This window comes from Oncorhynchus mykiss, chromosome 5, assembly GCF_057628025.1.
Source record: "Oncorhynchus mykiss isolate SJ-2025 chromosome 5, ASM5762802v1, whole genome shotgun sequence".
NCBI classification, from domain to species: domain Eukaryota; kingdom Metazoa; phylum Chordata; class Actinopteri; order Salmoniformes; family Salmonidae; genus Oncorhynchus; species Oncorhynchus mykiss.
Window position 1 is genome coordinate 66106158 of NC_143026.1, and position 25697 is coordinate 66131854.

The following is a 25697-nucleotide window of genomic DNA, read 5'->3' on the forward strand; positions in this document are numbered from 1 at the left end:
GGAGTACATGGAGCAATACCTCAGAGCATTATTCAGCCCAGAGTAGAAATGAGACAGGGTGTTTTTAAATCAACACTTCCGCCTTGTGGAGTTACAATGAACTACAAGGACCTCAAAGCTTCACAGGCATTGACAATGTCCATATGAGACTATTTAAATGCTACAGTACATCAATTGGCAGAGTATTAGTCATGTGAATGTCATACTTCATCTAGCAGTAATACTGAAAATATACTAGAGCTCCACTGCATTTTCACCATGGCCTCTTGGAGTAGTAGATACATAATGACAAAACACGCACGGCTGATTTGATTGACTTTATTTGTAAGGCACCATAAGTACTTCCTTACTGCAGAACATTTCAGTTATGTATAGTAAATGTGTTACTTTTTATATTTCACCTTGTTTAAATGAAGCTATGATTTCATGACACTTTTTTTCTTTTTTTTTTGCCAAAGTACACACTTTAGGTTTTACATTATACACAAAATAAGTATTTAAAAAATGACCTTTACAAAGCTCAAAATGCTTACAATGCTCCACGCTTTGGGGAAAGGGCAAGCGATTGGGTCAGGTATAGGTCAAAGTACTGCAGTTCCTCTAGTGTCACATCAGTACTGTAGGACATAGCACAGGAACCATCCAGGACAGACAGAAGATGCAGCCATATACACGTAAAGCTTTATATGTATAACTGTATACATAAACTGGTCCCCATCTACTAAACAAACACATAGTTCATTTGTATCAGAATTTAACAGCTTTTTACTCTCATTCTATTTTATAGCGATAATATTCAAACAAGTGCATTGATCACAGAGAGTGTACCAATTTTTTTTTTTAATCATTTCTTCGCTAATAGAAAGGAATATAGTTCCCCAAGAGACATGCGTTTGTGTGCATCTAGCTACTCACACTCGTTGCATATCACTACTGTTTAAGTCCATAGGAGTAAGTTGTGCTCACAAGCTTAGAGAGCCACACGTCAATCCCAGGTTCACCACTGACTGACCAACGTTCAAATCTAATATTACAGAGGTTTATGAATGCATTCACATACGGCTATGGAATCATCTCAGAGTTATCTAGGAAATTTACACAGATCTATATACCCTCACAGTGTAACCCACCAAAAACAGAACGGAGAATGTCTATTAATATAAGGGAAATACAAAAACATACAGTACATCACATGCTGTATCACAGGCTGGGATCAAAACAATGGTCAGACAATAACACCAATTACCTCCCAATGAATCTTACAGTAAAACCACCACAGTCACCATCACACACATCTTCTATATTCCCCATAGCTCTAGGGCTGCCTGGACATTCAACCCAAGGTTCTAGACCTTAATCCTAGCCCGAACCAGTACCTGGGAGATGATGAATATGACGACATCGCCTCTGACGCCCAGGATTCTTCAACTCAAAGTCCCATTAACCAGCTCTGCAAACGTTGTAAAACATATGTTCGGAACTCACCAATGTATGGAGTTTGGCGGAGCAACTATTGTCATTACTGCATTTACACACAGCATGTACTTCCAAAAACAGCCCGTCTCAGACTAGACGTAACATAGTAAACGTAAATCCAGGTCACTCAAATTAGTATGTTACATCTGGCATGGTTACATAAAACAATGTAACTTAATCCAAAAGAAAGGAAGGAGGTTGGTTGGTTGGGGTGGATGGGAGTATAACGCGAACATCTAGCAAACAAAAAGATAGCGCGTTCGAATCTCATCACGGACAACTTTAGCAAATACTTTTTTAGCTACGTAGCATGCTAGATAACACTCCCCCCATCCTTAAGCCTTAACCCCTAGACTAGCAAACGTTAGCCACCTAGCCAACCTTAGCAACAACAAATTGAATTCTTAACAAAACATTTGCAATTTGTAACCTATCATACCAAACAAAATGGATGATGGACATACACAAATTAATACATACCATACGAAACGTAACATATCATACTAAATGGAGTGCCATATTTCGGGTGATTACCGAACGTATTGTCATAACGTTTGCAGAGCTGGTTAATGGGACTTTGAATTGAATGATCCTGGGAATGATATTCACATCATTATTTCTTCAAGTCCAGGTACAGCTTCAGTTCTAGCCTACATCGGCACTCAAGGGGCCAGGTAATATCGTATCAAGCTGTCGTTTCTCGCTCTGTTTCTCCAATAGGTTGTGAGAAACATGTTTGGGAAAGATATCTTTTTGTAAATGCACATTAAACAGTGGCTAGTTGTGCTTTATCTACTCAAAAAATAGTACATTAACTATTCATTGGCCATGGACAATAGATCAAAATATGTGAGTGCTGTTAATGTATTGTATACAAGAGAAAGCTCAATCATGTATCATTTTTTCATATACAGAGATTCATCTTTGAGTAAAAAGATAGTCGGGGCTGAGTGGACATTTTGCATAATATGTTCAATGCCGCTGCCTAACAATAGGGGTTGACAGAGATGTCAACCCGTTTCCTAAAATAGACCGGAGGACTCCTGTTCAAAGAGGTGACTCAATGAACGCCAGAGCTGCTTTCTAAAACACTTACTGCCCTCTAGTGTTGGAGGCAACTACTCTCCTCTACTGCATCACCGCCAAAACATAATATTAGTGCACTTTACAGAAAGGAGAAAAAAAGATTGAAGGTATTTTCTACCTTCCACAATGTTATCATCACTGCGATCTGGACATTCAGACTGTTATTATAGTATTGATAGCATGCCTTTCATGGAAGCTGCTGTGTGTGGATATGTCTAAAGCAGCTCAGTGGGTTAGACAGGGTTCTTTGGGGAATTTGTCATAGGGGGTGGATTTGTTGGAGGACTGATAGCACATACTTGAAGAGAAACAGCATGAAAGTAGCTCTAAGGTGTTTTTCGTTTCCCATATACAATTTTTATTATACATCTCTCTACTTATCTAGAAGTATTTTTTTTCAATATGTCCTACTTTCTTAAAACGACTAAAAGCAGCACTAGAGTTTGACTACGTAAGAGCACAGCTTTATATGGCATTAAGACAGGAATGCGTCTTTCCCAACTATAGCCATCAGGGACTGGAATTACCTAGTTACACTATTCCCCAAGAAGACTGACGTCTTTCAACTACCCTCCTTCACCTTGGGGGGCGAATACTAACCTGAAAATCGAAGTGCACCCAACTATCAATGCAGGATTTTCAAGTTAGGATTCAGACGTCCATAGACCCGTTTCAATGTAGCTCATCTAAGAGTCTCTTTACGATGGAGCAACAAAGTCGTGTACACCAACCGATCGAATCAAGTTGACACAACAGAGGCTAGAGAGCTGTGTGACGCGAGCCTGTCTGTTGGATCTCTTCTGGTTTGTTATTCCAATTATACTGTGTGACATTCAGGGTCCCAGATGGGCCCTGGTTAAAAAGGGAGGAAGGAGACGCTCAGCGACAGTGGCGTGCAAACAAATATCCACTTATGAGAAAGAACACAAATGAGCAAAATGGAGGGGAGGAGAGAGTGATTAAAGGAGAAGTTTCCAGTTCTTTCTTTTTTACAACCAGATCTCTATTTTTGATGTAAATGGCATGTTATAGTGCAGTCTAGACTCTTTTGTGATTTCAAGTTTGAGGAACTTAACCCAAACAGCATATCAATTCTTTGTCCTCGTCGTGTAGTATGGGGGCCCCGAAAAAACACGAACAAAAGTTCCAAAAAACACCCAAATATGTTTTTGCAGAAACAGCAAAGCTTGTACTAGTGATGCAGGGCTTTAGATGCTGTACACATGAAATTGTGTCATTCCGAACTTTATCCAGAATGTTATATTCCCTTTTGGCGACTCAAGTAGTTTCCCCTATCCAGCTGTTCCATTTTCCGTGTAGCTTGCTGCATGTAACTGCCAAAGTAAGAAAAACACCAACACAAAGTGTCTTAATAGGGCGTTGGGCCACCAGAACAGCTTCAACGCGCCTTGGCATAGAATCTACAAGTGTCTGGAACTTCCTGTGTGGAAGCACCTCATGCTTTCAAAACACTTTGTATCCCTTATTTAATCAAGTCTTTCCTTTCTTTTGGCAGTTACATGTAGAATGGACGGAGAGATATAGCTTGAGTCGCAACAAAATGGAATATAACGTTGAGGATAAAGTTTGGAATGACAATTTCCTGTGTACAACATCTAAAGACCGCCATCACTACACTAAAAGCTTTATTTCTCAAAAACATTTGAAATCACAAAAAAGGTGTCTGGACCCTTATGCCATTTACATCAAAAACAGAGATTTGGTTGTGAAAAAGGAAACTTTAAAAGAGGGAGAGTAAAGAGTGAAAATGTGGTCAGAATGGAAAGAAAAGGGACCGTTGGTGGTCCGTGACAAGAATACACAATTAACAAAAATAAATCAAGCTCAAATCAAATATCTGAAGAAATTGTATTAAAAAAAAATTCTTTAAAAAAAATCAGCACTGTACATAGTTGGAATGACGGCAAAAGCATCAGATAGGACGAGAGAGCGAGAGAAAAATAGAGTAGAATTTAAAACCAAGCATGGCAAATATAAGTAGGACGATTAGGGAGAAGGGCGTAGGGGAGAGGAGGAAGGCTGGCATGGATACATAGCAGGTATACAGGACCACAGCCCTCCGATGCTGCTGATATGCGGTGGAGGGAGAAAGAGAGGGAGCTCTAGTCGGACTTGTCCCCGTCCTCCTCACGGTGGTTGTCGGCTCCCTCACGGGACGCCTTCTCTTCCTTGGCCAGCTGGGCCTGCGAGGCAAGGATGGAGGAGAGGGAGAAGAGGCCTGAGGAGGAGGTGACGGCCGGCAGGGTGGACTGGCTCAGGCCCAGGGGCATGGGGGTCATGGGCAGGGCCAGACCCTGGAGCTGGGACAGCTGGTGAGCCTGGAGCTGCTGCTGCGGACAACAAACACACAGCTCAAACACAGGGGAGGTACAGATGGGTGCATATGGCTCTCACACGCACACATATGCACATACACTGAGGGTATATGATAAACATATGTAGACACACATTATACATAAACCACAGGAGGCTGCTGAGGGGAGGACGGCTCATAACAATGGCTGGAATGGCGTCAAACACATGTAAACCATGCATTCGAACAATTCCATATATTCTGTTACAGCCATTACAAAGAGCATGTCCTCCACAATTAAGGTACCACCGGCCACATGTGACGTATACATACACCGAGTGTACAACATTAGGAAAACCTGTTCTTTCCATGACCGACTGACCAGATGAATCCAGGTGAATACTATGATCCCTTATTGATGTCACCTGTTAAATTCACTTCAATCAGTGTAGATGAAGGGGAGGAGACAGGTTAAATAAGGTTTAACCATTGAGACAATTGAGACATGGATTGTGTATGTGTACCATTCAGAGGGTGAATGAGCAAGACAAATTACTGAAGTGCCTTTGAACAGAGTATGGTAGTAGGTGCACCGGTTTAAATGGTCCCTCACCAAAAGCACATCCAGACAACTTGACACAAGCTTTTGACACCGTGTAGAGTCCACAATCTGACAAATTGAGGCTGTTCTGAGGGTAAAAGGGGGTGCAACTCAATATTAGGAAGGTGTTCCTAATGTTTTGTACACTCAGTGTAATATACACACAAAGATCGTTTATCATCATCTTCAATACCTAAAACACTAGACAACGCTAAAGGAAACCCCAGGACAGCAGATGCATCATAAAAGAGTGATAGATTGTCACTATTTCACTGAGTAGCAGTAACCCCACAGAGGAGGGGCTGGAGGGAGCAGCCTACCCGGATGATGGAGTTCATCTCTGGAGGGGTGACCTGCTTGGCCCTCTCGATGGCCCCAAGGACCTGCTGCTGGTGCTGGGGTACAAACACACACACACACAGGGGGGGGGGATAAGTAGATGGATCAACACTACCAACACTGACCCTGTGCTCCTCACCCATTCAGTTATTCAACCAGCCACCACTAACAGAACATAGGGCTCTGATGAAGAATCAATGGTCTACTCCCATGTTGGAATGAGTCAGGGTCATCTTGTCATGGACATAAATGAGCACATCTTATCTGGATCACAGCAGAGCGCACTGGCCCCTTCGATTACACGGCTCTCAATGGTGAATGGAGGGAGAACAGAGAAAAATATAATACAGGGAGGGAGGGAGGAGGAGGGGTCAAATGAGAATGATCTTATTCCAGGCTAAGGGCGCAATGTGGGGTTGGGTTAGGGGTAAAGGGTCAGGGGTTAGAGGGTGGTCTTACCTCCTGGGACAGATAAGGGAGGACCTGGGCACAGATCCCGTTTAATCTCTTCACAATCTCAGCCTGAGGAGATAAAACACTTCAGCCCTTAGCTTCATTTAACACCCATCAGACTCACAACACAAACCCAATGCACCCAAAGGGCACTTTACAACAAGCACACAGAACATAGGACCTTCATTTGATCACTCTTTTGTTGCGGAGAATTTTCCTGCACAGATTTACACTACTGTTCAAAAGTTTGAGGTCACTTAGAAACGTTTTTGAAAAAAAAAAAAGTCCATTAAAATAACATCAAATTGATCAGAAATACAGTGTAGACATTGTTAATGTTGTAAATGACAATTGTAGCTGGAAACGGGAGATTTTTTTATGGAATAGCTACATAGGAGTACACAGGCCCATTATCAGCAACCATCACTCCTGTGTTCCAATTGCACATTGTGTTAGCTAATCCAAGTTCATCATTTTAAAAGGCTAATTGATCATTAGAAAACCCTTTTGCAATTATGTTAGCACAGCTGAAAACGGTTGTCCTAATTAAAAAAGCAATAAAACTGTCCTTCTTTAGACTGGTTGAGTATCTGGAGCATCAGCATTTGTGGGTTCGATTACAGGCTCAAAATGGCCAGAAACAAATAACCTTCTTCTGAAACTCGTCAGAACTCTATTCTTGTTCTGAGAAATTAAGGCTATTGCATACGAGAAATTGCCAAGGAACTGAAGATCTCATACAACGCTGAGTACTACTCCCTTCACAGAACAGCGCAAACTGGTTTGAACGATAGTGTACATAAAATTCACTGAAAACCCACAGTTATATTAACAGTATTGCACTTTTCAAGTAGCCTAACCACCGATCAAGCAACATGCAGGATTATTTTGCTGTGACAATGTAGGTCAAATTAAGATCACACATCTGTACGCACACACCATGTTCGGGCAGTGATTATCATAACCAACTCAGATATGCAACACAGTGTTAATTGTGTTACTTTCTAATTCAGCGTGATATCTGAGACCTCATCACATTCATTTACCATGCACCATTACACTCTTATCACTATCCTGCGCACCGACATCGCTTGCTGTCTCCTCTAAAAATGTATTTTGTCTCTCCACTCTTCTTTCTATACACACACACACACGCAAGATCACATCACACACACAAAAATAAGAGGAGATGCCAAATGTTTTGTCAGGCGGGAGCACAATTCATCTAGGCTAACCGGAGAGAGGCCTCGCAACTGGCAAGGACATTGTTATTTATTTTTTAAATAAATAAATAAATAAATATAAAAAGCAGAGAGAAAGAAGAAACACGAATAACCCCTTTTCAATATCTCCCTGGCACAATCCCAGACTAAACTGTCTGGAGCCCCTCAGCTGGAGAGAACAGAACGCTCAGGAGGAGAGAGAGAAAGCGAGGGAGAGTGGGAGGAGGAAGAGAGCAGGCTGAACACAAAACCCAGATGTGAATTCTCCTCGACATTCAGTTCTACACACCCCCTTCAATTTCAACTCTAATGCTGCCGCAGTTCATCTGCACCCACTCACACACACAAAGGCACACAGAGCACACACTCACACACACACACACAAACGGGCTAACAAAAATGCGGATACACACATATAGGCAAACATAAGTGGGGATACACACACACAGCTCCCCTCGCTCTTTCTCGCCTCTGAATTTCTAAATATTTCATCCCCGTCAAATAAAGGAGTAGGGGTGATGAATTGTACTCATGAGGCAGAGTGGAGGCTGTGTATGCACTTGTGTGTGCGCGCGCAAGCGAGCGAGCGTGTTTGTGACGCTATTTTTCACTGCGTGTTCCGTGCTGCCGGTGTGGCTATCAGGGAGGAACCGTCAATCTTTTAGGGTGGCCGCGATCGCCAGACGAGGTCGCAGATAAAGCCGGGTCCACAGAGGCACATCGCTCTACCCCAGCAGCCTGCCCATTATTTACTCCCCACACCCCCTGATCAATGGGCACCAGATGAGCCCCTTAGACAGTAGGACGCTACTCTTCCACTGATCATGTAGGAATATACCTAGATTAGAGCTTTAACCTGTGCAGTACTGTACTGCTCCTTCCATTAGAACAATCCCTCTGTGAGTAATGCTTTCTCATCGATGCCGCAGAGAGATGATTCACTGTCCGTCTGTCTACAGGCAGCATGATGGGAAGTAGGGGTGTGCCGACATGGTCATACTCGTATCCGCAAGTTGACAGTTGATAGTCGGATCGGATGATACTCGTGATTGGTAGATGTTGGCAAAACACCTCCCTGCACATTCTCACTGCAAATTAAGAGCAGTGAACAGAGGGGTGTGTGTGTCCTCAACTTGCAGGGGCAGCCACGTTTGCCGTCTGTCACTCATAATGCGCAGCAGCGGTTCATATTTCTTCTCCTACGCTTGCACCGCTTGTTAGATATTACGCACATTGATAGCAAACATCCTCGCCATGTGATTTATCATAGTAACAGGCAGCAGAAATCCAAATGATCAGACCGAAAACTGATCAGGTGAAATTCTGAAGCAAGTGGATGGAAAAATACAGCCTTCCTCTATCCAATCAGGGCAGCAGGATTAACATACAGCCCACCCTTCTCTTTACAGCCCGTTGAGTCATTTAGACCACCTAGAACCTCGCACATGACTGATTGACATGAGAAAGATGCGTACTGGCACCCAAAAAGTACTATCTTTCCCCGATCAAGGATAACAAAAAATACTCAGATCATAATCGTACCTCGGAAATTGCCCATATCCATTAAGATTCTTGTTTTGTCCGACTAGTCGGCACACCCAAGGAGAAGAACAGATTCCTCTCTCAGATAACACTGCTGAAGAAGTGGTTCCTATTAATGTAGCACGAGAGACTTACCTGCTTGTGCATTTCGATGTTCAGCCCATAGGACATCTCATAGTACTGTAAAGTAGAAGGAAGAGGCGTTATTATATATACAGTATAATAATGGAAAAAGGGAAATGACATTATGTCCTGTAGACAGATTGTCTATATGCATTTCTGACTGTCCCACAGAGCAGTCTACAGCAGCCATCTCCTGGGTGTCATGTATCATGTCATTACACCAGGTCGAACCCTTTACACACATCCTGTTATTGGTGTCCTTCTGTGTGTCGCTGTGAGAAGGGATGGTGTGTGTTCTGTGTTAATGAGCGGGCCAGTGGCTCAGCATTTGCCCTGTTAAATCACCCTCTCGGTCTGTGAAGGCATGGGCTCCAACGCTCTAAAGCAAACACACATACACACACACACACACGAGAGAGGAGAGTAAAGCCTTCCACCCCAAACGGCATGTCCCTAAAGCAATTACGGTGCTGGGGAAATGGAGGTGCTTGCGTTAGCAGGCGGCGAAGCGGGGGAACCCGATAGGCAATGGGGGGGGGCCTGGGCTGAAGCTCCACACACTGACCCGCTGATGGATACGAGTGCAGCGCTGCACAGATTAGATGAGATTAAGCCAGTCAACGGATCAATTAGAGACAGAATATCAGACAGCTACACAGGCCTGGCAAGAGACAATGAGATTAGCTAGAGGTGGAGAGTATGTGTCGGGGGGAGGATGGTGGGAAGAGGGGGAGGATGACATAACGACATCAGAGACAAAAAGACCACAGATGAGATGAGGAGGAATCATAGAAGGGAGGAGAGAGAGAACAACAACAGAAATACACAGAGAAGAGGGAGAGGCAGGAGAAAAGGAGTGGAGAGAGAGAGAGAAATAGATGGGAACAGGGCTACACAGGAGGAGGGGGTAAAATAAAGTAGAGACATGACAAAAAGAGAGAGAAATCATATGCTCAACATCGCTGCAATACTGCTATATATTGTATTTGCAAGACTAAAATAGTGCCAAATTCAAAACTATCCCATAATAAAAAGGTGAAAGTATGTTTTGTTGAGATATCATATCATTGCAGTGTTTAACATCCCCCTGCCTGTACAGTAGTTGGTATGAATGTGATTCCATGTGACTGGGCCAGCGGGCCCTGGGGCAGACTGACAGAGCAGGGTCAATCACACACACACACAGCACAGAAACACACACAGACTCTCACCATGATATAATGACGCTGCATCTCAGACTTCTCACTTGCCAGCTTGTCACACTCCAGTTTCAAACTGCAGAAAAAGGAGAGAAAAACAGAACATCTTTTTAGTCTACAGGAAGCATCCATCATATCTCTTCAGAGAGCCAGGAAATGATTTTGTCCTTCCCTCAGCAGATCTAACATGGTGTCAATCGACCAAAGGATCCCAAATAAACCCCATTTAAAGGCCAATATATACACCCAGATTTCTTTTAAATGTCCTGCCTATAAATAGTGGCTGGTTGGTGAATGTGCAGCTCTGAGGCGTCGCAGACAGCCATTAGCTGTAATCATGTCAGCGTGCTCACTGCAGATGTCACAGGAGGTGACAGGACAAAGGAGGCCAAGTCACACCACTTGTCACAAACTTGGTTACTGTATTAGAATGGTTCCGGTGTTGACGTCCCCCCTGGAAAGCATTCTGATTAATAATGATACAGAGGGAGAAGGGTTTACATCAAACAAGGGTTTATAATGGTGTATTTACATTAAGATAGTCTTTGGGATCTGGATCTGTGCCACTGTGAATGACGGCTCAATTAGGCAGAGCATTAGCTGTGGCGATTCTCATCATTGGTCCTAAATGGGAAACTGCTGCTCATAGCCACCACTGATTCTGTCACTTACATGGAAAAATAGTGGATGCAAATGGAATCATAAAAGTGGCGATGTTAAACCAGCCCAAAGTGAAAAGGTTAAAGAATAAACCACCTCATTACAATTCAAGAGCAGTCCTCCGATTCCCTGACCAAACAAGTGCTCAGGGGGCGCATTTCATTCAGACAGCTCTCTCCCTCTGGCCCTCCATCTCTACTCCTCTTTCGCCTGCAGCCTCCACTTAGCCAAATCGCTTTTCCCTTCTAAAAAAAAATAAAAAATCCAACAGCAGCCACACAGAGGTTGGTTGTCATGACGACCAGCCTCCCCTGCTGCCACCCTACCTGAGACCCTATTGGGATTGTCTTTGTGTGCCTGTGATTGGTGGAGGCGGCCCAGGGGTCCAGAGAGACGCTCTCAAACGACACTTTGATAGAGTTTTATTGCCGCTCCTTCCGCCTCTAAATCGCTCCTGCTGTCATCTTTATTTTGATTTATGTATTCCCTGAACTATTTATGCATGTGAAGGAGGGGGGGAGCGACAGTTACAATGCTCACTACTATGCTCAGGAGACCGCCTGCAGAACATTTCCCTTTAAAAGTGCTGAACACAGCGTTCTACAAAGCCTTGTCTATGGCGCTTCAGCTCAAGTCAATAGGCGGCGCATTTGCATGCTACGAATTTGGCGTAGAGAACAGGTATTCTTTTCAACTGCTTCTGTCTGCCTCTGAAGGGGGTTAAATTGGGGGGGGGTCTGGGGAATTACACATCAAAGCCCAGGCACTGAGGTGTTCATGCTATAGAAACAGACTGATGATCAGACCGACAGGAATTTCACACAACGAAAGAACATAGGCTTTTATCTTGCTCTCCTCTGATGAAGCTCAATGAAACAGGGAGGAAAGAACCTTAGCCAATACACACTAGTTCCTATACCACAGGTAAAGAGGGGAAACCAGATGCAGTCGGAGCAGTGCAGCTGCTTCTTCAAAGGCTAGAAATCAATAAAGAAGAAACCTTCCTTGGTCCATAAACTCCATTTAAGTCATGAATTAAAGAGCACAACACTGTACATCTCAATCCAGGTAAAACAAATTACCTTATACCATCTAGCAAATGCCAATCTTGTTGGGTTGTGGCTGTAGTGGTACATCATAACACTGCTTTCTATTTCATGAAAGAGAACAGAGTTGTAGACTCGGGTTCCAAATGGTAGTGACACACACATCTATTGATCTGCTCCTAAAACAAATATGCAGCAGCAGACACAAAAATGTGTTTGTCTTGCTGTGAATTATTTGGTATTCTAATCATGTAGGTTATGCCCATGTGATTTTGATAAACGCAGCATGTGGTGCACACGCTTACGGCAATGACTTAATAGAGTAGAATTCAACAAGTGCTCTAATCTGTACTCTCACCTACAAATATAATATGGTTATGCTTAATAAAGTGATTAAGAGTTTGTATCGTGAAGGACAATTCCGCCATTCTTCAAACTCATTCATCATCTCCAGCACCAAACCAGAGTATTTCTATCTGTGGTTGTAAAGAAAAGGTCCTAAAAAAATGCTTCTCTGTGACATCACAGGGTAGGATTAAAGTTAAAAAAAAGATTTTCAAACCCTTCAAGTTTTTAGCCCAAGGGACGGTATTTTCTTACTCCCCACATCACCGCAAATCTCATAGTGTTTGAAATTCACTGTTATTAAAATGTTTTAACCTTTAATGTCATTAGGCAGAACGTTTTATCTTTTCCTACAAAATTTAGAAAATGTGCCATTTTACATTAAAAGAATATCTCTCTATATATATATATATTTTTTTTTTTACATATGTTAACATTGGTATTGTACTGGAGAAAATGAAAATTATGTTGAAAGTTGGAGTTGCCTTTTAACTAAAGATACTAGTTTCTCTGATAAGCTGTGGTTGGAGTGTTAAAAAAAAATGTACCTGTGGTATTGTGCTTGGAGGAACTGGAACTCATCCTTGATTCGGTCACAGGAGTCAGAGGTCGTGAATTTCAGCTGCTGCGATGAAGCCTGAGACACAGAAACACCATCAAACATGTCAGTGAAATCAGACAGATCTGGCCTGGCTCACACCAGTAGGAATGAGTGTTGTATTGTTTATATGCGTGATGGACAGACAAGTAGGTAGGTGGGGAGAGAGTGAGAGAGGGTGGAGGCGGCTTGGGTTGAAGCAATATGCATCTTGTTAACGACATGCACTATCTGAATTTTGCCTACAGAATTATACCTACAGATGAGCACATTCTATGGATGAACTTTGAATGTCTGAACTTCCGACAGTTGGCTTAACATTAGACCAGTGCTAACGTTAGATAGCTAGCTAAAACGTTTGTGTGCAGAGCGGCAACAGAATTAAAAACTACGTCGTACCTTTTTGTAGTTAATACATCTGATGTGAAACATGGTAACTATAGTATCTAAGTAACTAGCATTGAACAAGTTCATCCATTCTTCTGTAATTAAAATATCTCCCTAATTTCTGAATCACGCTTGAAACATAGCTAGTAGGCTACAGTAACCTATGCTTTGGAAGGAGGGGCAGGTTGCATACACACTAGCAAAAATGTTCAGCTGGCGGCAGACACTGGAATAAGTTTGAGTTAGGTCTTTGCATAGGCGCTTTGTTGTGTTTTTTTTGTGGGACTGAAATAAGAATGTTAAAATAATGTTATCAAGCGGTTCCCATGCTTTTAAAATAACAGTATAGATCACTTTGGTTCCCGGTTCTGATTATGTTCCTCAATTGAGTTATTTTCCAGTTCCAACCCGATTGTCACATTACTTTACAAGCAGTAGTGGTGGTAGATGGACTAATTGTGTCTTTGTGCCAAACTCACTGCAGCTTTAAACCCAAATAGGAACAAAATCTTGTTATTTTTCCCGCTGACCGCATAATGTGCCAAGTGGGAAATCTCTTAAATATGTGTAGCATTTCATTTAAAATAACTGTAGGTCTAATATAGTTTACTCAAAAACCTATACTAAATGGTAATTTCTCCACTCCCGTTGACTCAATCCAGTCTAACCATTGCCACGGCGCAATCACTACTTTACATTCGATGCCAACGTACAGTATATGTCAGTGAATGATGAAGCCAAAAACTGTACATACAGTATGATAGAAATCCCCGATCATTGTGACATTGGCTAGCTAAACTCATGTGCAGAAACACTTAATCAGGTCTAACGGTTGTCTCGCGCAGAACTGCGTATGTGCAGGCCGTCAAATCAAAGGCACTTATTTGATAACACTTTTTTTTTGTGTGACGAAAATGAAAACGTGTCAGTTTGTCACTTTCAGGAGGTTGGAGTACTAACATGTTCAGCTATTTAAGACATTGGCTCTAATCTAGGTTGTGCCCTTACCTCTCAAGAAAATTAACGAATAATTGTTCACTTCTCAAACCCCAACCGGGTCAGCTTTGCAAGCGTCCCCGGAAGTCTCGATGTAAAGAAATCCATATTACAGCCTTCGTTGTGATAATTGCGTTGTTTGCTCTATAACCCATCCATTCATACGCCAGCGTTATATACGATAAGGCCATGACAACAAAAATACAGTCACACAGTGGCGGAATAAATTCAACTAAATATACATTTGTTTAATCACAAAACCGAAGAACAACACCCGTCTGGTGAAGTACACAAAGCAATTATTGGATGTAACAAACAGTTATGACCTGCAACATGCATCAAGTTCGTTAATGTTTGACAGTTTACTAAACTACTGATTTTAGAACCACAGACTACACAACACAAGTCAGCACAAAGACAACATGAGCACTTCCGACGCTACTTCAGAACCATTTCAACTTAAACATTTAAAACGTCAAATCAAGGCTATCTGCTTAGTTTAATACACTGAAAACAAACTTAAAAAGGACATCAAACACTATTTTGTCTAATCACTGTTGCTAAATGATCTGTGGCTGTCCATAGTACTTATTTCTGTGTGCGTGCAAGCAAAACATTAAACATTTTTACTCACCCTACTTGTAGACTAGTTAAACGGCAATGCAGTCATCCTCTCTTTCATGTTGGCAAAACGGTCTATGGCTCTGTCCTATAGTATGTTTTTTGTTGTCATAGGCTACCTAGCTAAAATACTTGCTTGCTTAGATTCCTCGCGTGGGCAACAATGACCCGGCTAAGTTAGCTAGCTAGTTAACGTCAGCCTAAAAGGGCTAGGCTACAGATGGAACTTCAAATCATCTGAGGCCAGTGGCACTACATGACCAAAACGTATGTGGACACCTGCTCGTCGAACATCTCATTCCAAAATCATGAGCATTATTATGGAGTTGGTCCCCCCTTTTCTGCTATAACAGCCTACACTCTTCTGGGAAGGCTTTCCACTAGATGGGCAACATGCTACAGCCGCAACATGCCATACTCTTTTGGTCCAGACAGCATCAGATACATGGGCTACACATGCTGGGAGAGGGGCGCTGTTTCCCTCGGTTGGGTGATTTCTCCGGTGAGATTCAGTCACTTGCTAATGGACAGAAAATGATGAAGAGGTGATTTTTTTTATTGGTCAAATATTTGGCATTCATGAATACACGCCGCCGTTCATCGCCAAAATCTTGTAATGTGGTTATCAGCTATCTGTGCAGGGCAGGCAACTGTCTTGTGAGTGCTGAGCAGCAGCCAAATGGAGCAGTTGCTATGCCATCAGGACATTACGGGAATTTCCTTAAAATCTCACTCCATTGGGATTTTGGACAAAGCTTAGAACATTTCAAAATACAAATTAATATCCCCTCTGATTTCAATAATGCAACACAGGCACTAAAAATTATGGATCTTAAAAGGTTCTGAGAAATGTGTTGGAAAAAATAAATAAAAATGGAAGGCACACTCTGGCTGCCTTGTAGATACTGTGATGATAGGTGGTAGTCTAATAGTAGACACCTTTTCCTAAAAGCACACGGCCGGTTCCAGATCTGACAGACTGATACATGAGGGTTTGCCAAATTTTCCCATAACTTAAAGATGTCCTGACTTTTGATAGCCAGTATTCTAACAATCTAGGGACAAAGTTAGGCTAAATGCTAAGCTCCACATTTCCTTACTTGCAAATCAAAACACTTGGCGACCAAGTGAAAACTGCTAGATATAAGTAGGCCTAATCTATTATCATTATAACTAAGCAAAATCTCTACACAAGCCTATCCGACAGATTTCAAGTTCCAAGAGCTCTAACCTCTAACATTGTCTATCCATCCAGCCAACCGTGGCAAAGAGAAAGCAAATAGCAGTTATTTTGCCTACACAAGACCAAGCCTGTGTCAACAAAAGGCACTTAGGGGCAAAACACCAGCTGGTTGTTCGCAGCTCTTCCCGCCCCAGCCCTGCAGCACCACTGAAGTCAGCCTGGCCCTGCTGGTAGCCCCCAGACAGAGTTGGGGGGGGGGGGGGGGGGGTGATCTGGTTTCCTCAGTGTTTAGCACAGTATGCAAACGTTTAAAATACCAAAGGTTCTTTGAGTCAATAGCCTCAGGTGGAGCGTTCCAGTGCAGAGAGAGAGAAAGGGAACGAGAAAGAAAGAAAGTAAGTAAGAGGGAGTGAGGGCCCCCCAGTGTTTCTTCCCATAAGTTCCTCCCACACAAGTTCCTCCCACATCAGCCTCACTCCGAACACAGCTCCAACCCGGAGCAGGTAGGAGTTGCCCTTTAACCACAGATACAGGGTCAGATATTTTATTTTATCTCCTAATGGTTAATGTTAGGGTTTGAGGTAGGGTAATCCGATCCTAGATCTATGGTAAGGAGCAACTTTTGCCTCGAGCCAATGAAGAAGTGGCGAAGCGAGGGGCCCCGTCTTCGGTCTTTCCAGCAGGTGGCCTTTATTGGTATTTTTTTCACAATTTTCACCAAGCCAGGAGTTTTTGTATGGCCAAATGAGTGTGTGGAATTCGGTCAACAAAACATGTAATGGCTTATTTTCTACGTGAGGCTTATTTGATCGAATATACGTTTTGTAATGCTTAGGTGTGTTACGAGTGCACTGACAAGAGAAACACGTCACATCCTGGCAACTTTAAAAAAAAAAAAAACTTTCTATCAGTTGTTCACACGCGTATCTGCCCTCTAATTGGCTAGAATAGTCCCACCTGATCTCACCTCCTCCCAACTGCCTTCAATCTTTGAAGACGTGTATTTTAATTGTTAGAGCAGCCACATCTGTTAAATATAATGGATAATGTATGCCCGAGCGCCCCACACATGCAGGCCTCTGACCTTTAGCCTCACCCACATGCAACCTTTGAAGTACTCTAGGCTATATAAACATGCAGTATGGCTGGGCCTACTGTTGGTGGTGCAGTGCTGTAAAGTGACCAAAATGAAAAAGCTCTGAGCACACAACAGATGGATGCACATAATGTTAATGAAATATTGCCGTAATACGGTGACACATGCCATCTGGTGTGACGAAAAAAAGGTGCCTGCTCTGCGCGGGTGTAAAATGCGTGCACCCGCGTGTGTGTATGTATTGGCCCAAGTGTGTGAGGTAAGCACGTCTCGATTCAGAGAAAGGACATAAGCCTCCATAAAGATGCTCTGTGCCTGTGAAGATAACACCTAGTATTGGAATGAAACATGCACACACACACACATACAGTACCAGTCAAAAGTTTGAACAAACCTACTCATTCAAGGGTTTATCTTTATTTTTACTATTTTCGAAACTAGAATAGTGAAGACATCAAAACCACAAAATAACACATATGGAATCATGTAGTAACCAAAAAAATTGTAAAAAGATATATATACAGTGGGGCAAAAAAATATTTAGTCAGCCACCAATTGTGCAAGTTCTAACACTTAAAAAGATGAGAGAGGCCTGTAATTTTCATCATAGGTACACTTCAACTATGACAGACAAAATTAGAAAAAAAATCCCAGAAAATCACATTATAGGATTTTTTGTAGGATTTTTAATGAATTTATTTGCAAATTATGGTGGAAAATAAGTATTTGGTCAATAACAAAAGTTTATCTCAATACTGTTATATACCCTTTGTTGGCAATGACAGAGGTCAAACGTTTTCTGTAAGTTTTCACAAGGTTTTCACACACTGTTGCTGCTATTTTGGCCCATTCCTCCATGCAGATCTCCTCTAGAGCAATGATGTTTTGGGGCTGTTGCTGGGCAACACGGACTTTCAACTCCCTCCAAAGATTTTCTATGGGGTTGAGATCAGGAGACTGGCTAGACCACTCCAGGACCTTGAAATGCTTCTTACGAAGCCACTCCTTCGTTGCCTGGGCGGTGTGTTTGGGATCATTGTCATACTGAAAGACCCAGGTGATGGAAGGAGGTTTTCACTCAAAATCTCACGATACATGGCCCCATTCATTCTTTCCTTTACACGGATCAGTCGTCCTGGTACCTTTGCAGAAAAACAGTTCCAAAGCATGATGTTTCCACCCCCATGCTTCACAGTAGGTATGGTGTTCTTTGGATGCAACTCAGCATTCTTTGTCCTCCAAACACGACGAGTTGAGTTTTTACCAAAAAGTTATATTTTGGTTTCATCTGACCATATGACATTCTCCCAATCTTCTTCTGGATCATCCAAATGCTCTCTAGCAAACTTCAGACGGGCCTGGACATGTACTGGCTTAAGCAGGGGGCACGTCTGGCACTGCAAGATTTGAGTCCCTGGCGGCGTAGTGTGTTACTGATGGTAGGCTTTGTTACTTTGGTCTTGGCCATAGTGGAGTTTGGAGTGTGACTGTTTGAGGTTGTGGACAGGTGTCTTTTATACTGATAACAAGTTTAAACAGGTTCCATTAATACATGTAACGAGTAGAGGAAAGAGGAGCCTCTTAAAGAAGAAGTTAGAGGTCTGTGAGAGCCAGAAATCTTGTTTGTTCGTAGGTGACCAAATACTTATTTTCCACCATAATTTGAAAATAAATTCATTAAAAATCCTACAATGTGATTTTCTGGATTTTCCCCCCTCATTTTGTCTGTCATAGTTGAAGTGTACCTATGATGAAAATTACAGGCCTCATCTTTTTAAGTGGGAGAACTTGCACAATTGGTGGCTGACTAAATACTTTTTTGCCCCACTGTATATGTATTTGAGAATCTTCAAAGTAGCCACCATTTGCCTTGATGACAGCGTTGTACGCTCTCGGCATTCTCTCAACCAGCTTCATGAGGTAGTAACCTGGAATGCATTTCAATTAACAGGTGTGCCTTGTTAAAAGTTAATTTGGGGAATTTCTTTCCTTCTTAATGCGTTTGAGCCAATCAGTTGTGTTGTGACAAGGTAGGGGTGGTATACAGAAGATGGTCCTTTACCAAAAAGCCCATATTATGGCAAGAACAGCTCAAATAAGCAAAGAGACAACAGTCCATGATCACTTTAAGCCATGAAGGTCAGTCAATACAGAAAATGTAGAAGTTTTAAAGTTTCTTCAAAACTGGCTCTCATGAGGACCGCCACAGGAAAGGAAGAGTTACCTCTGCAGAGGATATGTTCATTAGTTCCCAGCCTCAGAAATTGCATCCAAAATAAATGCTTCACAGAGTTTAAGTAACAGACATCAACTGTTCAGAGAAGACTGTGTGAATCGGGCTACTAAAGGACACCAATAATAAGAAGAGACTTGCTTGAGCCACGGAACACAAGCAATGGACATTAGACCAGTGGAAATTTGCTCTGATGAGTCCAAATGTGAGATTTTTGGTTCCAACTGCCGTGTCTTTGTGAGACGCAGAGTAGGAGAATGGATGATATCTGCATGTGTGGTTTTGCTGGTGACACTGTCAATTATTTATTTAGAATTCAAAGGCACACTTAACCAGCATGGCTACCACAGCATTCTGCAGCGATAGGCCATCCCATCTGGTTTGTGCTTAGTGGGACTATCATTTGCTTTAAACAGGACAATGAGCCAATACACCTCCAGGCTGTGTAAGGGCCTGAGGAAGGAGAGTGATGTGGTGCTGCATCAGATGACCTGGTGTCCACAATCACCCAACCTCAACCCAATTGAGATGGTTTGGGATGAGTTGGACCGCAGAGTGAAGGAAAAGCAGCCAACAAGTGCTCAGCATATGTGGGAACTCCTTCAAGACTGTTGGAAAAGCATTCCAGGTGAAGCTGGTTGAGAGAATGCCAAGCGTGTGCAAAGCTGTCATAAGGGCAAAAGGTGGCTACGTTGAAGAATCTCAAATATAAACAAATCATTTTAACACTTTTTTGGTTACTACATGATGTGACATATGACATATGTGTCATTTCATAGCTGTGATGTCTTCACCATTATTCTACAATGTAGAAAACAGTAAAAATAATGACAAACCCTTGAATGAGTAGGTGTCCAAACTTTTGACTGGTACTGTACATTCAGTTGAAGTCGGAAATTTACATACACTTAGGTTGGAGTCATTAAAACTTGTTTTTTAACCACACCACATGTGTATGTATTATAATTCACCCGTTTCTCTGTTTTTTATCCCAGGAAAAGGGAGTGGTTTTGGGCGGTGACTCTTGGTAACCGGGTTCCCGTTATTCAACCCTAATGTGTGTGTGCCCTCCCATGTGTTTTGTGTGTGTGTGTGTGCTGGTATGCCCTCCATGTCCATGCGTTGTGTGTGTGTGTTTTGACTGCCATGCTTGGCCTGCCTTGCAGTCTATGTTTGCGAGTGCACTTCACTAGAAGTGATAAAAGTAGAATAATCTCCTTTAAAGCATCTTAACAAGGTCAAATCAGCTGGGCTCAGGGTGGGGGATAACCGCATCTCAGGAATGGGGGTAAGCCCGGCCTGGTCCATGGAGATAATAATCAAAATCAAATTCCTGGCCCAAACAGGATTAGGCTCCCTGTTGCTGTATCTAAAGCCCAGTCCAATGCTGAAGAGACAATCCAATTCCTCAGCCCCTAACATGCATGGGTTGGCCCTGAGCCAGTCAGACCTCTGTCTCTCTGCTCACTGTGGCTCTACGAGCATATCAGGGTGATTCCTCATGAAACCAAATTGAAGTCATAGAATGGTCTTTTGGAGGAAGGATTGTTGACATATATTTGTATCTAAAATTATAATTGGGAATATTTAATCAAAGTTTGCATATTTATCACATTCTAGCACTTATATTTTAGAAATTTAGCAGGCTCTCTTATCCAGAATGACCAGTACAGAGTGCATACATTTTCATACTTTTTTCTTCATTCTGGTCCCATGTGAATCAAACCTCCAACCCTGGCATTGGAAGCACCATGCTCTACCAGCTGAGCTACATGGGGCAGACTTACCCTTTAAGACATAATGTTATAGAGGTGCTACAAAGCAAAACCTGGTGTCATATGAAGCTTGCTCTGAAATATGAGTGGTATTAATTTTTTAAATATAAATTATGATTTGGCAATTGTTATATATACACTCACTCTACGGGCATATTTTTAAAAAATATATTGTATTCTTTTTTAACTAGGCAAGTCAGTTAAGGACAAATTCTTATTTACAATGACGGCCTAGGAACAGTGGGTTAACTGCCTTGTTCAGGGGCAGAACGACAGACTTTTACCTTGTCAGCTCAGGGATTTGATCTAGCAACCTTTCGGTTACTGGCCCAATGCTCTAACCACTAGGCTACCAACCGCGCCATATCGAAGTTCCAGAGTGGGATCTCTGCTAGTTAAATTAATGGCCATTTTATACTGAGAAATTGGTGTAGTAGGCAATGTAACCAATCACAGCCCTGCACCACAGAGTTTCTAAACCCAGAGGCGCAACATTAAGACATCCGGGAAAACAGACTAGAATGGGGTTTGAGAAGTCAATGAGAAGGGAAATTCTTCCTTTAATTTTTCTCAATCTAAACATGCAATTTGCATGTTGACTGCAGGAATGTCCACCAGAGCTGTTGCCAGAGAATTTAATGTTAAGTTCTCTACCATAGGCCGCCTCCAACATCATTTTTACGTCCAACCGGCATCAGAACCGCAGGCGACGTGTAACTACGCCTGCCCATGACCTCCACATCCATCTTCTTCACCTGCGGATCGTCTGAGACCAGCCACCCGGACAGCTGATGAAACTAAGGAGTATTTATGTCTCTAATAAGGCCTGTTTGTAGGGGAAAAACTCATTCTAATTGGCTGGGCCTGACATATCTGTATTCAGTCATGTGAAATCCCTAGATCAATGCATTTTATTTCAATTTACTGATTTCCTTATGAACTGTCACTCAGTAAAATCGTTGCAATTACAGCATGTTGTGTTTTATATATATTTTTTAACAATATAAAACATTTGCCAAATCATAAGTTGTATATTTTTCTATATTCATAAATGAAAGAAATTGTATTTTAAAGCAAAATACTACTAAATATTAGAACAAGCAATAAAGTTTCATATGACACCAATGTTTGCTTTGTAGCACCTACAGATATATTCTTTGTTATGTAGGTCTGTGTGCGATGTGTTCCTATATGGGTTCATCCTAGGTAGTAAACTGGTACTGTTTCATTGTAGTTTGTTTTGTGTTTTAGGTAGGTTTGTGTGCAGGTTTAATGTTCATGAATCCATATGAAGTTCTAATACAGATTTGCATTGTGTATCATTTCCTTTTCCCTCTAATTACCCATTTGAGAGATTCCCTGCTGGTTTGGTTCCACCCTGAATATGGGGATTCAGAACAAACCCCTCTCTCGCTCGCCCTCTCACGCTCTCTCTCCAGTGGCGATGTAAACAGGGAGCCGGAGATGCAGGAAATGCAATCCCCACACTGCTGTTCCCCTCAGGCAGGATTTACACTGAGGAGGATGTTTTCTGATGATACCCGGTGTTATTGTCGGTGTGTGTGCGCCTGTGTGTGCATGCGTGAAGCATAGCCGCTCCCACAGTAATCGCACTCTCCTGCCTTTGTGGTCTGATCTGCTGAGCAGAAACATAGGATTGGGTTTGTAATCCTTGTTAAAGATAGACATTATGGTGGACAGCAGATTTATTGATTTTGCCCCCCCCCCCTTCTCCCCAATTTTGTGGTATCCAATTGGTAGTTAGTCTTGTCTCATGGCTGCAACTCCCGTACGGACTTGGGAGAGGCGAAGGTCGAGAGCCATGCATCCTCTGAAACACAACCCTACCAAGCCGCACTGCTTCCTGACACAAAGCGGGGAAGCCCGCCGCACCAATGTGTTGGAGGAAACACCATACACCTGGCAACTGTGTCAGCATGCACTGCGCCCGGCCCGCCACAGGAGTCGCTAGTGCGCGATGGGAAGAGGACATCACTGCCAGCCAAACCCCCCCCCCCTAACCTAGACGACGCTGGGCCAATTGTGAACCGCCCCATGGGTCTCCGGGTCACGGCCGGCTGCGACAGAGCCTGGACTCGTACCCAGAATTTCTAGTGGCACAGCTAGCACTGTGATGCAGTGCCACTCAGGAGACCATGGAGAGTAGATTTAACTCGGATTGTATGATTATTATTATTTTTTTTTAAGTCTGTGGGCTGGGCAGGGGGAGGAAAGGATGACAATTTCCTGAAATGATGAATCCCATGAAGACTGTCTCTATTGCCCCACCAGAGCACAAAGGTTTTTAATGCATCTCAAAGGACTGGGACAGAATGAAATGAGGAATTGTCCTACATTTTTGAGCTGTGTGTGACAGAGGAAGTGTGAAAGTGGGATGTATGTATGTATGTACGTACAGTTGAAATCGGAAGTTTACATACACTTAGGTTGGAGTCATTAAAACTTGTTTTTCAACCACTCCACAAATGTCTTGTTAACAAACTATAGTTTTGGCAAGTCTGTTAGTGCCTCTGCTTGACATCATGGGAAAATCAAAAGAAATCAGCTAAGACGATGAAACAAAAATAAAATTGTTTGGCCATAATGAACATCGTTATGTTTGGAGGAAAAAGGGGGAGGCTTGCAAGCTGAAGAACACCATTCCTAACTGTGAAGCACGGGGGTGGCAGCATCATGTTGTGGGGGTGCTTTGCTGCAGGAGGGACTGGTGCACTTCACAAAATAGATGGCATCATGAGGCAGGAAAATTATGTGGATATATTGAAGAAACGTCTTAAGACATCAGTTAAAGCTTGGTCGCAAATGGGTCTTCCAAATGGACAAGGACCCCAAGCATACTTCCGAAGTTGTTGCAAAATGGCTTAAGGACAACAAAGTCAAGGTATTGGAGTGGCCATCACAAAGCCCTGACCTAAATATAATTGAAAATGTGTGGGCAGAACTGAAAAGGTGTGTGCGAGCAAGGAGGCCTACAAACCTGACTCCGTTACAGCAGCTCTGTCAGGAGAAAAGGGCCAAAATTCCCCCAACTTATTGTGGGAAGCTTGTGGAAGGCTACCCGAAACGTTTAACCCAAGTTAAACAATTTAAATGCAATGCTACCAAATACTAATTGAGTGTATGTAAACTTCTGACCCACTGGGAATGTGATGAAATAAATAAAAGCGGAAATAAATCACTGTACTATTATTCTGACGGTTCACATTTTTTAAATCAAGTGGTGATCCTAACTGACCTAAAACAGGGAATTTTTTTACCAGGATTAAATGTCAGGAATTGTGGAGTTTAAATGTATTTGGCTAAGGTGTATGTAAACTTCCAACTTCAACTGTAGCTCTCTGTAGCAACTGTAGCTTGCTCTCTCTCTCATACACACACACACACACACACACACACACACACACACACACACACACACTCTTTCAGGTAATACATTCAATGCAGTATCAGCCTTGTATTTAGATAATGAATGATGGGTTATGCATAATAAGCTTTTAACTTACAGCCTCTGTCTCTTACGCAATACGCAACCACCTGTATTCTGCTGGTCTCTCCTTAAAAAAAATCCTCCTTAGCTCTTCGAGTCCCATGCAGGAAATGCTACACTACAATAGCTTGCTGGACATATATTTTAAGCATTTCTTATACCAATAGACTATTCAAAGAGGGATGCAATCTCTTTTTTGCAGAACGTTAAATACAGCAGCCAATAGAACTCATGGGTAGTTTGAAAGAAGAGCGAACACACAATGGCGGTAGGCTATAGCAGTTATTTATTCAGACCCATATCCATTCAATCTTTGTGAAGAAAAGTGAAAGCCTTTGCATCTAATTCTAGTCCTATATTATTCAAGGATGTCATTAGCAACAATAGAGAGAAAGAGGTAGGCTACTAACATGAGGGGAAATATTATGAAAGGTATACAGTACCAGTCAATACTGACCAGTATTTTCTTTTTACAATTTTCTAGATTGTAGAATAATAGTGAAGACAAACTATGAAATAACAGATATGGAATCATGTAGTAAAAATAAAAAACCCTGGAATGAGTAGGTTTGTCTAAACTTGACTGGTACTGTATATGCGTCAGACCCTATTATACTGCATTTCAAAATGAAAAACAAATTCACTAGCCTATACTTGTAACTGTAGGCCGCATGTGTTGCACCAGGATCGCATGTACTCTTCTGCTTCATCATGGTGTTAATAATGTACATAATCCCAGTCCATATAATACAAGAGTATAGTAACAGCTCAGACAAAAAGATTAGCCTACTGGAGCTAGTTTCATTCATCTACCCAAGAGAGCATATAGCTAGCCATATTTATGGGCTTTTATGTTTTTCTGTTGTGCGTAATGTGCAGTAGGCTATATCATA

At 42.3% G+C, this 25697-nt stretch overlaps 1 protein-coding gene across 4 annotated transcripts in view; it reads right to left on the reverse strand.

Annotated features, from left to right (window-relative positions):
• Nucleotides 1-304: 304 nt before the first annotated feature.
• Nucleotides 305-25697, reverse strand: part of LOC110524329 (TLE family member 5) — a 35938-nt gene continuing 10545 nt past the window's right edge. Inside the window, exons 1-7 of one of the 4 annotated variants that reach the window (XM_090235583.1) lie at nucleotides 15023-15470; nucleotides 12956-13044; nucleotides 10369-10432; nucleotides 9170-9214; nucleotides 6276-6338; nucleotides 5798-5872; nucleotides 305-4913 (exon numbers count right to left, since the gene is read on the reverse strand). In XM_090235583.1, coding sequence (XP_090091709.1) covers nucleotides 4686-4913; nucleotides 5798-5872; nucleotides 6276-6338; nucleotides 9170-9214; nucleotides 10369-10389 — 432 coding nt within the window. In that variant the 5' untranslated portion in view covers nucleotides 10390-10432; nucleotides 12956-13044; nucleotides 15023-15470 and the 3' untranslated portion in view covers nucleotides 305-4685. Of the gene's footprint in view, nucleotides 4914-5797; nucleotides 5873-6275; nucleotides 6339-9169; nucleotides 9215-10368; nucleotides 10433-12955; nucleotides 13045-15022; nucleotides 15471-25697 lie in introns of those variants that run through there. The other 3 variants (XM_090235584.1, XM_021603869.3, XM_021603868.3) reach the window with 3 other exon arrangements.